General features: G+C 36.4%; 1 protein-coding gene across 1 annotated transcript; it reads right to left on the bottom strand.

Moving 5' to 3' along the window:
• Positions 1 to 1,799: 1,799 nt before the first annotated feature.
• Positions 1,800 to 11,770, bottom strand: LOC113177036 (butyrophilin-like protein 1). The gene is made up of 10 exons (XM_026381573.2): positions 11,673 to 11,770; positions 10,705 to 10,856; positions 8,027 to 8,377; positions 7,195 to 7,476; positions 6,879 to 7,079; positions 5,392 to 5,412; positions 5,274 to 5,300; positions 4,865 to 4,891; positions 2,927 to 2,953; positions 1,800 to 2,317 (listed from the first exon to the last, which is right to left on the bottom strand). Exons 1-10 carry the CDS (start codon positions 11,768 to 11,770, stop codon positions 1,800 to 1,802), a joined length of 1,704 nt encoding a protein of 567 aa, XP_026237358.2.
• Positions 11,771 to 15,679: the final 3,909 nt, after the last annotated feature.

Below are 15,679 nucleotides of genomic sequence, written 5' to 3'. Positions count from 1 at the left end.
AGGGTAAATCTCATTCCTATGCTAGGAAGTGAAAGCAGGTAATAATTGGCAATTTCATTTTTTTTAAATTGATGGGATTGATTTAAAATAGGGAGAATGAAAAAGAATATACAAATGAAGAATTATTCTGGACCAATAGAAGAGAATTATCCAGTGATGAGGAAAGTTAGAGATATTTATATTGAAAAGACTCAATAGATGGCCAGAGAGTAATGGGACAGGGGAGTAATTATCACCAAATAAATATCTATGAGAAAAATGCCTATAAAAAGACATTGTGTTAGTTTTGTATTATTATAACAAAAATACCTGAGATAATCAATTTTTAAAAAAGGAAAGTTTTATTTTGGCTCAAATTTTGAAGGTTATAGTCAGTCTATGGTAGTTTGACCCTGTAGCTTTTGGGCCTGTGTCTAGGTAATATATCAAGGCAGGAGTGTGTGGTAGATGAAGCTAATTACTTCATGGGATCCAGGAAGCAAAACAAACAAAACAGGAAGGAGTCAGGGTTCCAATATATCCGCTTCAAGGACATGCCTCAGTGATTTCACTTCCTTCCACTGGGCCTCACCTTAAAGGTTATGGGCTTTAATAGTGTTATAGGCTGAGGAGAAAATTTTTAGCATATAGGCTTGGGGAGGAGCTTGGAACTGAATTATAGCAGATATGAATTATACTGGCATCTCATTTCCTATCAGCATGTTATATAAAAGATAACAGCATAGCAGTACCCTTAATTTCTTCAGTGGTTAAGAGTTCAATGTTTATCTGAAATATAAGTGTTTGGGGAGTGTTTTTTTTTTTTTTCTTCAGTACCCAAATTCCAGGTCTGAGTACCCAACATTGACTAAATTTACAGGTTTGGGCCTCAATAATAGGAACAATGATCCTATGAGCACTGGGCACTGTTTTTCTCTAATTGTTGAATTTCATTATAATACATAGTTTTAATTGGAGGGGTAATATACTAGAATTCTCTAAAATGTAAAGTATTCATTTCCCTTACTAAGATCTTAGGCAAAGCAATAAAATTTCCCTCTATCCAACAAAATAAATACTTAAATATGCTTTCTTTCATTTTTGCCCTGCCCTCTGCCTCAGTTCTCCATCATGTTGACATCATCTCATTTGTTGGAATTAAATTGTGTTTGATATTTATTCTTTCCTAAAATTGTCTTTGCATTTAAGATAGAGCTTAACTTGTTACCAAATTAAAGTTTCTTTTTTCTCTTTTAACACTCAAAAATAGCACTCTTCAGTAATTTTAATTCAGTGCTGCTGTTTTACTGTTGAGAAATATGAGATTTATTTAATTTTTATTTCTTCAAACATTGCTTTAGCAGTGCTACTCAAAGTGTAATACAAAGACCAGTAACTACACATAAATTGTTTCTTAACAGTTCTTTATGAGAGAGTACAGAAATAGAGTGTTACAAAACTTTTAGAGAAAATTGACAGCTATTTTTCTCATGTTGAATCTAATAATAAAGTAATTGTCACTTGTAATAGCATATCTTTGTTTTTTATTCATGCCATTTTTTGAGTCTCTGATATATATATCTTGCTTTATAGCAAGAAGCAACACTTACAACAAAACATGAACATGGGTCTTCTCTTTGGATTATTTGAGAAACACAGCTTGATGTCATCAGAAACTTTGATTATGGAGACTCATGAAATCTGAGACGCTTGGGTCTCATAATCAGTGGTGCCAGAGACCACTCATCAGGACCAGAGTCCTGGAGCTTACCAAGAACAGGCTACTCAGTGTAAGATTGTTTTCTATATCACTATTAAACTTATGCAGATGGGGAGAGCTCCATGGATTTAAGTTTGAAGTAAGGATAGAGAATGGCAGAGAATTTGTCCTGAGTGAAGGAAAAGATGTGCATACCATTAATCATGTTATAGAAAGAAATGTCATTATCTTCATAATCCAAGAAAACCACAATCTTCTGCGGACACTCTTCTGTAAGAGGCTCTTCTAGAAGAACTTTTTGTGAATCACAGGCAAGAGCCCTGAATTCACCTTTCTTCTTCTCTAAGACTCTGAATTTCTTCATTGATGGTTTTTTTAATGGTGCCATCTTTTCTTCGTTTGTTTCATAAACGCCTAGCACCCACTCATCATTGTCCTCGACATCTACCTCCCAATAATATCTCCCTGTTGTGAAACCTTTCCCATCAAGAGTGAGGAGGTTGCAATCTCCTTTATTATCAGCAAGAGGAAGATCCTGTGTTTCCTCTCTGCCATCTTTTTTTCTCTTTGGATCAGAATTGTTCTGGTGAAAAAGTTCATGATTTAGATTGACAGGAGCTGAAAGAAGAAAAAAAATATCCACCATCGTATCTTTCAGAAAGCTATTGTGCAAGTGAATCCTTAAAGAAACAAAATGTGGAGCTGAAGGAGAAACAGCATCTCTGCTTTGGGTGTGTGTTGGGAGGTGGCTCTGCTCTGACCATGCATTCTAGGCTACTAGATCCATTTTATCTGTTCTTGGTGCACTGGCAGAGTGCCAGGCTGATCCAGGGCTTGCATTGATTACTTGAGAATATTATTATTTCCATGTTCTCTATAAATTAGAACCATGTTCCTCAATTAGCAACAGGTTGCACATAAACTAACCTCTTTTTAAAAAGCAACTGAATACTTTTGCCATTTTGAACACTTTTTACTTAGGGTCTCCACAGCTGACAGACTATGTTCATTTCTGTTTCCAGGAACAAGTAGATCCCACAAATAAGAAACCTGGGCCAATAGTGAAGGTGGAAACAACCAGAGTAGCTAATTCTAGCAGCAACTTTCAGTTCACCTGAATAATGGTGACTTTCTCTTTTCAGCTGGAAGATGGTAATGTGAAAAGATGACAATAGATCAGAGGGCAGGTTAGAAGGGAGACAAAAATATAAAACAAAAGGCACTTACCAGGCTGGAAATATTCCTTTCTCCAATCTGAAAAAGAGCAATGTAAATTGAGCCTGGGAAGAAATGTATCCATGGAATGAAAAGGAAAAAATATTTCCCACCCTGGCTCATTATTTTCTCCTCCCAATTCTCCTTACTACATTCACTAATCCTCTCAAATTCTGCTAATATCCAAAAACTAGGACAAGTTACTGCTTTCTATACTGCCTCAGTTAGGGACTCTGCCACAATGCAGCCTGGTGCTGGGGGACTAATCTTCTCCCACCTGAGCCAGGTTTGAAGAACACCTGGAGTAGCTGCTCAAGGTATCCAGGCACTGTGATCTGAAGATCTGTGTAACCCCCTCACTGCAGATGGGTGCCATGAAATGTCCTTTTATTCTGTTTTATTTGTTTTTTTTTCCCAGCCTATGACCCTTTCAGAGTAGTGCTTTAGCTTGTGGCTAAGGCCTTTAGATAGTCCTCTATTATTTTCACCACTGTAGTCAGATTTTTACATTTTTTCTCCAGAATCAGATTCTTCATGTGGAATAGAACTACATTTTTTTTCTTCCTAGGGTTGCTTCTCTCATAATGGAACTGGTGATTTTATTTATAGATTAGATATATTCATGAATCTTGGGACAATTGACAGGTAAGGACTTATCCATAATTCTTAACAAGTGAAGTACTGTGATTCCCTCATTGAAGTTTTCTCCAGGAAGAAATTTAACACTGTGATATTTGGAACCTATATGCCTCATGAAGAACATCCAATATTGTGTATTCCATCTTTGTCATCTTAGAGACAAGGGGATTGAAGTCAAGAAAGAGAATGACCTGATTCCTCAGTTGTAATTGGTAGAGTTGTAACTAAAACTCACATGTCCTCCCCCTTAGTACTTTGTTCTCTCCTTAAATCATAGGAACACTTATTAGGCTGTGTGTGGTGGTCTGATTTCTAGCTTACCTTTACCCCAGTGGACCTTTAATTTCCGTAAGATCAGAGATAATGGCTTATACCACCAACACATAGCACAATGTTTGTCATATAGAAATTGCACAATAATATGTTAAATGAATGACCTAGCGTGTTTACAAAGTCTAACTCAATATTACACTCACAATCACATGTTCACACATACACACACTTGTAAATTCATACAATACATAGACATGGATATTAGAAGTTATAAAATTAGCTAATTCCCCCAATAGCAGATAAACATATTTTTACAAATGATATTAAAATATTTTAAATGATTTTCAAAGTTTTTAAACCTTAGTTTCTATGCACTATGCATTTTTACTTTATTTTGAATAGGCAAAATAAGTAAAATAATAGTGTATTTTCCCCAAATTTAAAATGTATTATTTGCTCTTTTAAACATTATTTGCAATATAAAAATGCTGACATAATTGGGTATTCTTTATTCTTCTCAAATCTCATCAAAATCACTCAATTTTAATCCTTCCTTCTCCTAGGTGGACTGATTAACAATTCATGTCAAATCCTACTCCCGCCAGGTTGCTATGGACTTTACCATTAAAAGTTATTTCTCCTTTTTTCTTAGTTCTAGAAAACAATTATTGGAACCTACAATACAAAGTATCACACATAGGTGCCAAATACATTTTCACAACTTACAAGTACACAGATGTGCTTATGTGTGTGTGTGTGTGTGTGTATTTATTTATTTATTGTACTGCAGATTGAACACTTAACCACTGAGCCACATTCCAAGCCCTTCTTAATTTTTTTTGAGACAGTTTTCACTAAATTGCTTAGGTCCTTGCTAAATTGCTGAGGCTGACTTTGAATTCATGATGGTCCTACCTCAGACTCCCAAGTTGCTGGGACTACAGGTGTGTTCCACCATGCCTGGCTCTTTTGTCTCTATTTATCATGCTCATAATAACAGAAGCACTTGGGAATATTTACTACCCATGATTAACTTACCAGGATATATCAGGGCCTTCTTCCAATCTAAAAAAAAAAAAAAAGAACAAATCCAAGTAAAATAAGAGTGGGAGGACATTAATCTGTGACCTCACATTTTTTCCCTTTTCTCTTATTTTTCTTCCACTACTCATCCTTCAGTCATTTGGTCTTTTCCTCTAAGGAGAGGGAGCTAAGCAAGTGTTTGTTGTTTTAAACATTATTTGCAATACAAAAAATGCTGCCATAATAGGGTATTCTTTATTCTTCCCAAATCTCATCAAAATCATTCAATTCTATTCCTTCCTTCTCCTAAGTGGACTGATTAACAATTCATGTCAAATCTTACTCCTGACATCTATTGACAGGCATCTGGGTTGATTCCATTGGCATTGGGGCCTCAAGTGGTGTGGGAAACACTGTCTCTTACCTTCTCGGTACAATGCCCTTCGTCGTTCTGAAAGAAACGACATTCAGTGAGAGATCCAGAAGAGATGTGGAAAGGGAAAACAAACTTTACAGTAGACATGGGAATAAGCAAAACTCACCAAGCTCTGCCTTGAGTTTTTCTAAAAGAGAAAAATATAAAATCCATCAAATTGAGTTTAGCTGCCCCTGAGTTTGGGAAGTAGCTATATAAATTAGGTTGGGCTTTTTGGGGCCCCATGATTTTTTTTTTAGTATAACTTTTTTTTTTATTAGAACTTCCTGGTTATATGTAGTAGTTGGGTTTATCCTGAAAAATTCATACATTCATGAAAATTGATTTTAGTTCATGATCCCCCCTTGTCCCTCCCTCGTTTCCCTCTCATCCTCTTCTCCTTTCTCCTTCCTCTATTCTATGAGTCTTTCTTTCACTTGTCTATTAATTTGTATTTGAGTGGTTCTTTAAGTTATTTTATCCTTCCCTCTCCATTTATTTTATTTTATTCTAGTTTCCACATATGAGAGAAAATATCTGCCTTTTGAGTTTTTGAGTTCAGCTAATTTCACTTAGCACAATATTCTCCATTTCTATCCATTTATCTGCAAATGCCCTAATTTCATTCTTTATAATGGCTGAATAGAACTCCATTGTATATATACACCACAATTTCTTAATCCATTCATCTATTGACAGGCATCTGGGTTGATTCCATAATTTAGCTACTATGAACCTTGCTGCTATGAACATCAATGTGGCTGTGTTGCTGTCATATGCCAATTTTAGACCTTTGGGGAAAATACCCAGGACTGGGATAGCTTAGTCATATGGTGGTTCCATCCCTAGCTTTTGAGGAATCTCTGAACTGCTTTACAGAGTGGCTGTACTAATGTTTCCATTGATGCAGTCCTACAAACAACACAAGTGTTCCTTTCTCCCTACAACCTTGCCAGAATTTATATTCTTGTATATTCAGAATTTGTATTCTTGATCATTTCCATTCTGACTAGAGTAAGATGAAATCTTAGTATCATTTTGATTTGCATTTCCTGATTGCTAGATATGTTAAACATCTTTTTTTTTCATATATTTATTGACCTTTTGCATTTCGTCTATTGAGAAGTTTCTGTTTACATCTTTTGAGGGACCCATAATTTATATGAAGCAATTAGCAAGCATGTGTGTCCAATCTAAACTGATAAGCACTAAGAAAAGTTACATGGGAGGTGCCATAGGGTCACAGAGGAATAAATGTCCATACTTCATGGGTGTTTTAGAATTGTTTATGTATTTCTAAAGCTTATTCCTGAAGGATAAGTAGGAAGAGAAGCTAGGGAAAGACATTTGCACAAGGAGGAAACAGACAGGCTTGGTAACAGGCATGGAAGAGCAGGGTATAGTTTGAGGTTTGAGAAGCCACACTTTAGAGGCCTGATGTTCACTGCCAACTGGTTTTCTCACGTGGCTTTCTCCTTTGCACAGGACTCCTAGCCCTGTGGAATTTTTGATATCCTGTGTTTGCCCTGAGGTCCTTTAATAAACTGTGAATTCCCCATCTACTCTATACTGTAGCTCCTCCATGAACTGATTTTCCCTGCTTCCCCAATTTACCTCGAATCTTACGAGCCTCTTCCTTGTCATTCCTTATCCGTTGTATTTCCTGAGATTCTTTTTCCTTTTCCTCTATTTCTCTGTCTTTGGCTTGATGTTCTTTCCAACCAATGTAGCTGATCCCAATGAGCAGAAGCACCAGTACAGGGACTGTCCCAGCAAGGGCTGCTTTCCATGGAGACATCCTGGGGAAGAAGGGCTCTGAGAGGAGTATGTAGACACAGTCAGAGTGTCCTGGACGAAGCCCTTCCCTCCTTCCTAGGCTCCCTTCCTTGTCCTCCCTTTGCTTACCATACCCTCCTTGGGTTTCACTAACCTGGGAGGAAGATGGATGACACCTTTTCCTGACCAGAGAGAGGATTTTGGATGGAGCAGGTCACATTGCTCAGGGAGCTGTCTGTGACCACAAGGGATGATTTCACATGGAAGAGCCCATCCCAGTCTTGGGTCTGAGACTCAGAGAGGGATGGTAGCTTGGTTCCTGCCATGTCTTTCCATTGTACCTTGGGGCTTGGGAACCAGCCCCCTGAGGAACACAGCACTTGGATCCCACCTTCCTTGAGTCCTGTCATGTGAACATGAGGGATGGAGCCCAAACCTGAGGAGAGAAGGCATGTATGTAAGGCCTGTGGTCCTTGTGGCTGAGAGGCCCTGCAGCTGATAGCTGAGTTGTCCTTCACTAGCCTGATGAGAAACCTGGAGCAAAGAGGTCAACATTAGGCTGACATGTGACTCATTTTGGCATGCACTTCCTGCCTTTGCACTGTGCTTGGACTGAAAAAGTTTTGGGGTCATTCTAGGAAGAGAAAAGAATAAGAACAAGTAAAACTAGAAAATAGTTCTAATTTTATTGTTTACTTTTATTTCTTGATTGGGTGAAAGTTAATTTTTCAAGGCATCAATGTTTATTACTAAATAAATTTTCTGGGGTCTTATAGAATGTCAAAGAATGTTCAGAAATGCTGACTTCTTTGATATTTAAAAGCTAATAGAGTACACAAGTCTTATCCTCATTGTATAGTTTAGGAAACTGACTGTCTAAAATTGACATATCCAAGATCCTAAACCACACCAAGTTTGGAATCTAGAGGCCCTCACCTTGCCTTTTGTCTTACATTATCACCTAAGCTACTCACCAAGTTACATACCTATGACATTCAATTCTATAATGGCCTCCTGTGAGATATCACCATCTTGAAAACGACACCGGTACTGGCCATTGTCAGAGGCCTTCACGTGCTGTATCAGCAGGGCCACGTGCCCCTGGCTGATGGAGTCTCCCACCAACTTGGTCCTACCGCGGTACTCCAGCATCTGTTCTCCACTTTGTTCCTGTCCGTTCTGGACAACCAGCACAGCTGGGGAGATCTGGGCACGGTACCACCAGATGTGCATGCGGGCTGCACTCTGTTCAGGATACAGCTGGCAGGGCAGGGTAACATCCTCCCCAAGCAAGGCCATGATGGGCTCAGCTGGTCCATTCACAGAAAACCCAGATACTACATGGGGATCAGAGACAGATTGGAGAACGAGTTAGGGTGGAATGAAAGGAAAAACACATTTTCTTATTTAGGGACTCAAATATATTTCTTCTTTGTATTATTTTCCAAAAAAGTAAGATATATTTTAAATTTAAATATATATATATATATATATATATATATATTTAAATTTATATATGTATATATACATGTATATATACACACATATTTAAGTATATACCCTTAATATATATACCTACTTAAGTATATACATTTAAATATAAATCACATCTTTCATACACTAAATTGAATATACGTGTGTGTGTGTGTGTGTGTGTGTGTGTGTGTTTGTGTGTGTTATCTATCTTCTTCAACTGTATTTCCCTCACTCTCTACCAACAGATTACATTAATTTCTCTGGAAGTAACAACTCTTGTTAGATTGACATTTGGAAAGATATATATTTCCTATACATTTCCAAATAGTAATTATTAGTAATTTCTGCAAACTCTATGTCAAAGCGATTTATTGAGAAATAAATGTGGCAAAGTAACTCATCTATTTCTCTCCTTACTCATTCCTTTGTTTTCTAACACTCTGCTTCTGGGAAGGTAAGAAGTCATTTCTGACCCTGAGATTTAGGTTGCTGTATACTGGTACAGTAGATAAATTATCCCAAGATAAAAAGTGGAATTTTAAGGTGAGGTAGGCCTTTTTGTTTTGGGAAATAACAATAAAGGCTTAGAATCACAGAGAATTATTTTAATGAAAATCACTTTCTTGTACTGAGTGGACTTAGAGGCTTCTAGCTTAGGTATTAAGAGTCAGGCACCTCTTGCCAGTAAGGACAGTTGGATTCCTAAAGGAGGAGAGAAGAAGAATGAGGGCCAAAATAGGGACCTTGTATGAATGATAAAATATGCTCCTTCCTCAAGTCGCTTCAGCTGTTTGCCTGAAAATTATTTTCTGTAAAAATCTACAATGGCTGAAAGGTAAGTGGTGCTCCCTGGGCAAAACTGACATTGGCAGAGGCCCAACATATTATGGATATTGTGAGCGGTCAGGAATTATGGGCCTACAAATGAAATGTTGTGATCTGGGATGGGATAAGTTCACTAAGGGTAGTTTTATTGATGGCCAGGAGGACTTAGTGCAAAAGGCAAGGGCATATGAAATCAGAGGAACTGACCATGACCATCTTGTCCCAGAGAGTGTGGGTGTGGCATTCCTGGACAAAAAGCATTGTAGGGGTTTTTGTGCTAGACTGAGGCCACACTCTCTTTTCCATTCTTGCATAAAACCCAGGGTATTATTATAACACAAGGGATATATGTTCATTGCTGCCTGATACCAGGGTGTTGGCATAAAAATTATTTAAGCAATTCAATTTAGAAAAGATTATGTAAGGGGCTGGGGTAGTGGCTCAGTGGTAGAGCACTTGCCTAGCATGTGTGAGGCACTGGGTTTGATTCTCAGCATTGTATATAAATAGATAAAATAAAGGTCCATTGACAACTAAAAATATTTTTGATAAAAAAAGAAAAGAGTATTTAACATTATGTGTAGCCACAATGTGGTTTAAAAAAATCATTGTTCCATATAAATGGGATCATTATATATCAATTTCTACAAAAAAATGGACTTTCAACCATTTTGGTACATATAATCAGATGTACTTAATTGTTTTTAACAAACTATACCATCAATTTCAAGATTTTCCTATGTGGGTGCACATTTACATTACTTCCAACTTCTTATTACTACAAACAGTCCTGTAGTAAGTATAACACACAAACACATAGAAAAGCACTTCTATAGAATAATCATAGAATTACTGGGTCAATGAGAACAGACATAAAAATTTTGATATCACCTAACTGACATCAAATTAAGGAGATTGACAAAAATGTCATTCTTGTGATCTCACATGTGGCTTCTCTCTAAACCAAGAGTCTGAAAATTTTATCCTGAGAGGTTCTTTCATCTTATGAAAGAGGGACTCATGTCTCAGAGAGAATAAGTGATTTTTCCAAGATTATAATTCAGTAGAGCTCAGGAAACTTGAGTCTAAATTCTGTGTACTCCGTCCAGCTTGCTTGGCAGTGTGAATATTACAGAGCACAGCTCAACAAACAGACACATCAAAAGCCTACAGCCTAAAATCACCAATACTCAGCAAAGATTTTGATCAATATTATAGCTCTGAGATTCATAAGGTCTACCCAAAGAAGTAAGGGGCTTTGATATGAAGGATTTTTCTTGGCCAATGAATGACCAAGTGTTTTTCATTTATGTCACAGGAACCTTTGAAAACAAGCCAATAAATAAAAAGCATGAGGCAAAACACTGACCTGTTGAGCACTGTGTGGACACCAGGAGAAGGAGAGGGAGGAGGGAGCCAGCTGGAGACAAACCTGGAAAACTCACCATCTCAGAGCAGAAGGAAAGGTTCACTGTGACCAGGAGATACTCTGTAGGAGAAGGTGGTGAGAAGATTCTAAGGAAAAACAAAAATAAGCAACCCCTCCCCCCACACACACAAAAAAAATCACCTCCTCTGTTCAAAGACTTAAGCTTTATCCACAGATTTTTGACTGTTTCTCCCTCACAGACCTGAATACAAATGCCACCAACTCCCATTTCCTCCCCAGTGGGTTTTCCTTCTCCCTCTTTCTTCTGAAAACCGTTTACCCAGCAGCTGTAGTAAATAGCAAATCATTCTGGTATTCTCTGTTGACTCTCTTGCTTTTCTGTGGGCTCCTCTTCTCCCCAGGTCACTCTTGCAATGGAAAACCCTGAGTTCAATGCTGAGAACCAGTCAGTCACAGAACTATTCCCGTTAGCTAATCTATCTTCAGTCTTCTTGCATTTGTTTCTTTCTTTACTTACTTGATTTTTTACTACAAATAGCTCTTGTGTTTTAACTCCCAAGAGAGACCTTTTCTCACTATATATCTCTAAATTCAAGCCCCTCTTTCTTCAGGTTTGTACCCCCCACTGAGACCTATATATCACCACACATTTCTCTCTTACCATCTCAATGAAGCTGATGGACTCCAGGAAGCTCTGGTCCCCTGAGCAGCCTACAAACCTTGTTCCACAGACTGTCTGCACCTGGTTATTCTTGTGGTCAGCAACCAAGCAACAGTTTTCCAAACCATCAATAAAGAGGGAAAATACTCTTATAAAGAGGAACACACAGGGAAGCCAAGAGGAATTGACTTTTGTGTGCTTCTAAAGTGAGTCTAAAGAGAAAATCATAGTCCATCTCCTTCTTTTCAGTTACTTTGAAAGTGGAAGTAATAAAACTCACCTCAGGGACTTTGGAGTGGGTGGAGCTATAGACTGATAGGAACTAGAACTTGTGCCTTTGTTGAAAATGCTCAGTGTACTTCCTTCTTCCACCTGCATAATTCTGAAAGCACAGTTTTCAAGAAGGAATTATCCTGTGTGTGACATTCAGATCTGTGGTTCATCAGTGATTATCTCACAAAGTTAATTGATTAATAAATAAAACCAAAAGAAAAATACTTCTTACCATACCATAATTGACTTTGGAGGGTATACTCAGAGCTGTGCAGAGGAAAGTCAGAGCTCAGAAATGGAGATCTCTGTGCTTTAAGAAACTTAAGGGTCCCAATAAAAGAATAAACGTGATAACACAATTACAATGATAACACAAGTACAGTGTTGAATGTAGGATGTGCTCAAAAGAAGTTTTCCTTATATTTTATCTTTCCAAGTTTAATTCACATTTCTTCATATCATCAAGGATTACAGATAATCAGAGACACAGATAGCAATTGCATAAATACTAGTGTTAAGCCACTAATAGTCCTCCCTAAGTTAAATAAACAATCTTAAATAAACTCTCTTTTTATCTTTTATTGATTTTATTATTTTTTAAAATACATGACAGCAGTGAAATGCATTAAAATTCTTATTATACATATAGAGCACAATTTTTCATATCTGTATATAAAGTATGTTGACACCCAATTCAAGTCTTCACACATGTACTTTGTATAATGATGTCCCAGTGAGGTACTTTGGGCTTTTTATGAAATCAAATTCATACATTTATAATTTGCATACAATGGATGAAAATGCATGGTTTTTGTTCAGATTTCAAAAATGCTTACACTAATGCAACCACCATCTTGATCAAAATATGGAGCATTTCTTTCTCTTGAAAATTTCCCTCATGTTTGCTGTCAATCAATGTAACTCTGAAGAAACAAACATTCTGATACAAATTATGATACAATCATGGTAACTTTGTCTTGCCTAAAACTTCAAAAATAACAAAATAGGAGCAATACATATGTGTGCTTTTGTATTTGACTTTTTTGGCAAAACAAAATGTTTTTTGAGATTCAATCATGTTGTGTATATCAGTATTTTGTTTGTATTTATTGCTGCATAACATTTCATTGTATAGATATCCTATCATTTATTCCTTTACAGGTCTCTTCAGGGTTGCTTTCCCTCCTGATTCATACATAGCCTCCTCCCTCAATTTAGGTACTTTCATATCACACTAGGTAGCCCTCCTCCCCAAGGCTACCCTGTCTCCCTTGGCTTCTGACACTACACCTAACAGTTTTATCTCTGAAATACAGAGCAATTCAAAGGGAAAACTGAAGGAGTTATAACACTATTTACCTCTTGTTTGTTTTGAAATATATAATGAATGTCTATGTGCATATTCTATTCCAAAATGTAAGAAAAATAATACATATTTCCAACAAAGATGAAAAAATAAACTTGAAAAACTCATATTCAAATGTTAGAAATTTTCTCCAATAATGGGGAACTAGGTAAAATTGAGTTATCTGTGGGGAATATTGAGGGAATTACCCTGAGTACATACGTATCCAATGTTTGTGTATTTTAGAGAGAAAGATGTGGAAGAAGAGCAAGATTGAAGAAAAATCTACAAATTTTTATTGATTTCAAAAATCAGCAGTTTTAAAAAACAGTATGAATAGTTTTTTTCCTATTTGTTTAAGAAATATAGAATAATAGACTTCTAAGCCAAAAAAATGATATTTATTTCTAGGAGGTGAAAATATGGATGTTTCTGCCTATAATTTTACTTATCTTTAATTTTCAGATTTTTCTAACACAAAAATTAAAGAATAATGAGTATAAAACAGATTTTTACATATATTCAAATGTGAATGTTCCAGTGCAGTTGTCTATCAGGGAGAGTTTGAGTCTGATTTAAAATTTTAAATTGTTTTCCAGAAGCATAATGACACCATCTATACCCATGTCAAATCCCTTTGTGGAAAAGTAAACCCAATAAGATTAGATATTTAAACAAGTTTTAAAAGGACTACTTGAAATGAATAAATATTTGGGTATTTACTTATATAGGCAAACCTGGAAAAGCTTTGCTATTCTAAGCCCAGTGGAGGAGGGGGTTAGATGAGCTATTGTGTCTACTAACCAATCTTAATTGCTTTAAAATGATTTCTGTTAACCAAATGCTATGAGAAATTGTTGGATCTTACCAAGTCATGAAGTAAATATTTGATATAGCATAGTTATTATACTATTTAAAACCTCTGTAGCTTCGCTTATCAATTCTGTAATGATACTATTAAATTCTGCTTAATTGTGATTTTAAATTTCTTTTTGAGTTCCCAGTTGATTACATTTTTGCATTCTGCTGTTATTGCCAGTTATCTGTTCTTAATGAATATCTATGTTTTAATCTTGTTACTTTGAATGCTTTATAAAATTTATTTTAATTTTAAAATTAATGTTATTCCACATATGATTTTGTTAGAATATGTCTAGTTTGTATTTATTTAATTCATATTTTGCTAAGTCTCTCTCTCTCTTCTTTTTTATTAAAAAAAAAAAGGAAAAAGAAGTTTTATTACCTGGCTAGCAAAGGAGAAACACAGGGGACTCCTGTCCCAGAGACTGTGATTCTTTGCTAATCTCTTATAAACTACTTATAGATATTCAATCTTAGATCCAGAATTTTAAATTACCCTGAGTACATACATAATATATGTAAATAGAGCTGTCTTTATTTTTCTTTCTTCCTTCCGTCCGTCCTTCCTTCCTTTCTTCCTTCCTTCCTTCCTTCCTTCCTTCCTTCCTTCCTTCCTTCCTTCCTTCCTTCCTTTTTTGCAATACTGTGAAATGAACTGTGGGGCACTTTACCACTGCACTATATTCCTAGCCTTTTTTATTTTTTATTTTCAGACAGAGTTTCATTGAGTTGCCAAGGCTGTACTTGAAGTTGTGATTTTCCTGCCTCAACTTCCCAGATATCTAGGATTATAGGCATGTGCCATTCTACCCAAGGAGCTTTCTTGATTATTTCAGAAATGAATCAAGAAATTATTTCTTGATTATTTCTGTCATAAAAAGAAGGAAGAAAAACATTCTTTTAGAGTTCATAGGATTTGAAGGATTACAAAACAAAAATGAATTTTAGAGACGGAGGAAAGCAATTTCATCCTTACCTCTTCTCATTGTCCACAGCATGGAAGGAAGATGAGAGGGTTCAGAAAATATTTTGGGGGCTATTATTAATGTTTATCTTTTACCTGGTTGAGGTGGATTAACAGATGTCAGTGGAGGAATTTTTATCCCTGGGAGGAGAGTCAGAAATTTGGACTGTGTCTGTCTTTTCAATTCTATAATGAAATGAGGTTCCTAAAAGGTAGATGAAAATTTATCACCAGAATGCCAAATATATTCATGTGAATTGAGCTGGACTTTTTAGTAATTCATGTAATCCTCATTAAAAACTGAGGGTATGTATTGTTACTGAATTATTATCAGATGAGGAAACTGAGGCCCAAAATCATAATCAGGATTTTAACTAAGGGGGCCAAGTTCTATTAATATAAATCATGTATTACTCAAAAAGGGGAAATCAGTTGTTCTGGATTCTCTCTATACCTTGCAAATGTGTGTTTATTAGATTATCCTACAGAGTTGTTCCTAGTGATTAGTTCTTTGGAATACACTGTGACCATGCTCCCCTGCTGTGTCCCCAGAAATGAGTGTGAAGAACATGGAGCTACGGTGATTTCACTCCCAGTTCTTAGTGGCTGTGCACATCTATCAAGATGGAATGGAGCAGGCAGGAGAACGACTAGTAGATTTCAGAGGGAGGGCAGAATTGGTGAAGTATTGCATATCTAGGGAAGAGTAGCTTTGAGAATCTACATTCTCCAGGTCTTCCCTGACCCTTTTTTTAAGGCAATCATTTTAAGGAAGCCATCTTGGAGCTAAATGTAATAGGTGAATAATTATTTGAAAATACAGACCACTCTCAGAGGAATGCAA

The sequence above is a fragment of the Urocitellus parryii genome, chromosome 8 (genome assembly GCF_045843805.1).
Source record: "Urocitellus parryii isolate mUroPar1 chromosome 8, mUroPar1.hap1, whole genome shotgun sequence".
Classification (NCBI taxonomy): domain Eukaryota; kingdom Metazoa; phylum Chordata; class Mammalia; order Rodentia; family Sciuridae; genus Urocitellus; species Urocitellus parryii.
Note: the sequence above shows the minus strand (reverse complement) of the source record. Positions and strands in the feature narration are given on the sequence as shown.

Excerpts from the sequence above, each read along its gene's own strand:
- LOC113177036 (XM_026381573.2), bottom strand. The coding sequence starts at position 11,770 with ATGCAGGTGGAAGAAGGAAGTACACTGAGCATTTTCAACAAAGGCACA. Across the intron at positions 8,378-10,704 it reads ACAGTGCTCAACAGGTCAGT|TATCTGGGTTTTCTGTGAAT; the intron begins GTTTTGCCTCAT and ends ATCCCCATGTAG. Across the intron at positions 7,477-8,026 it reads TATAGAATTGAATGTCATAG|GTTTGGGCTCCATCCCTCAT; the intron begins GTATGTAACTTG and ends TTCTCTCCTCAG.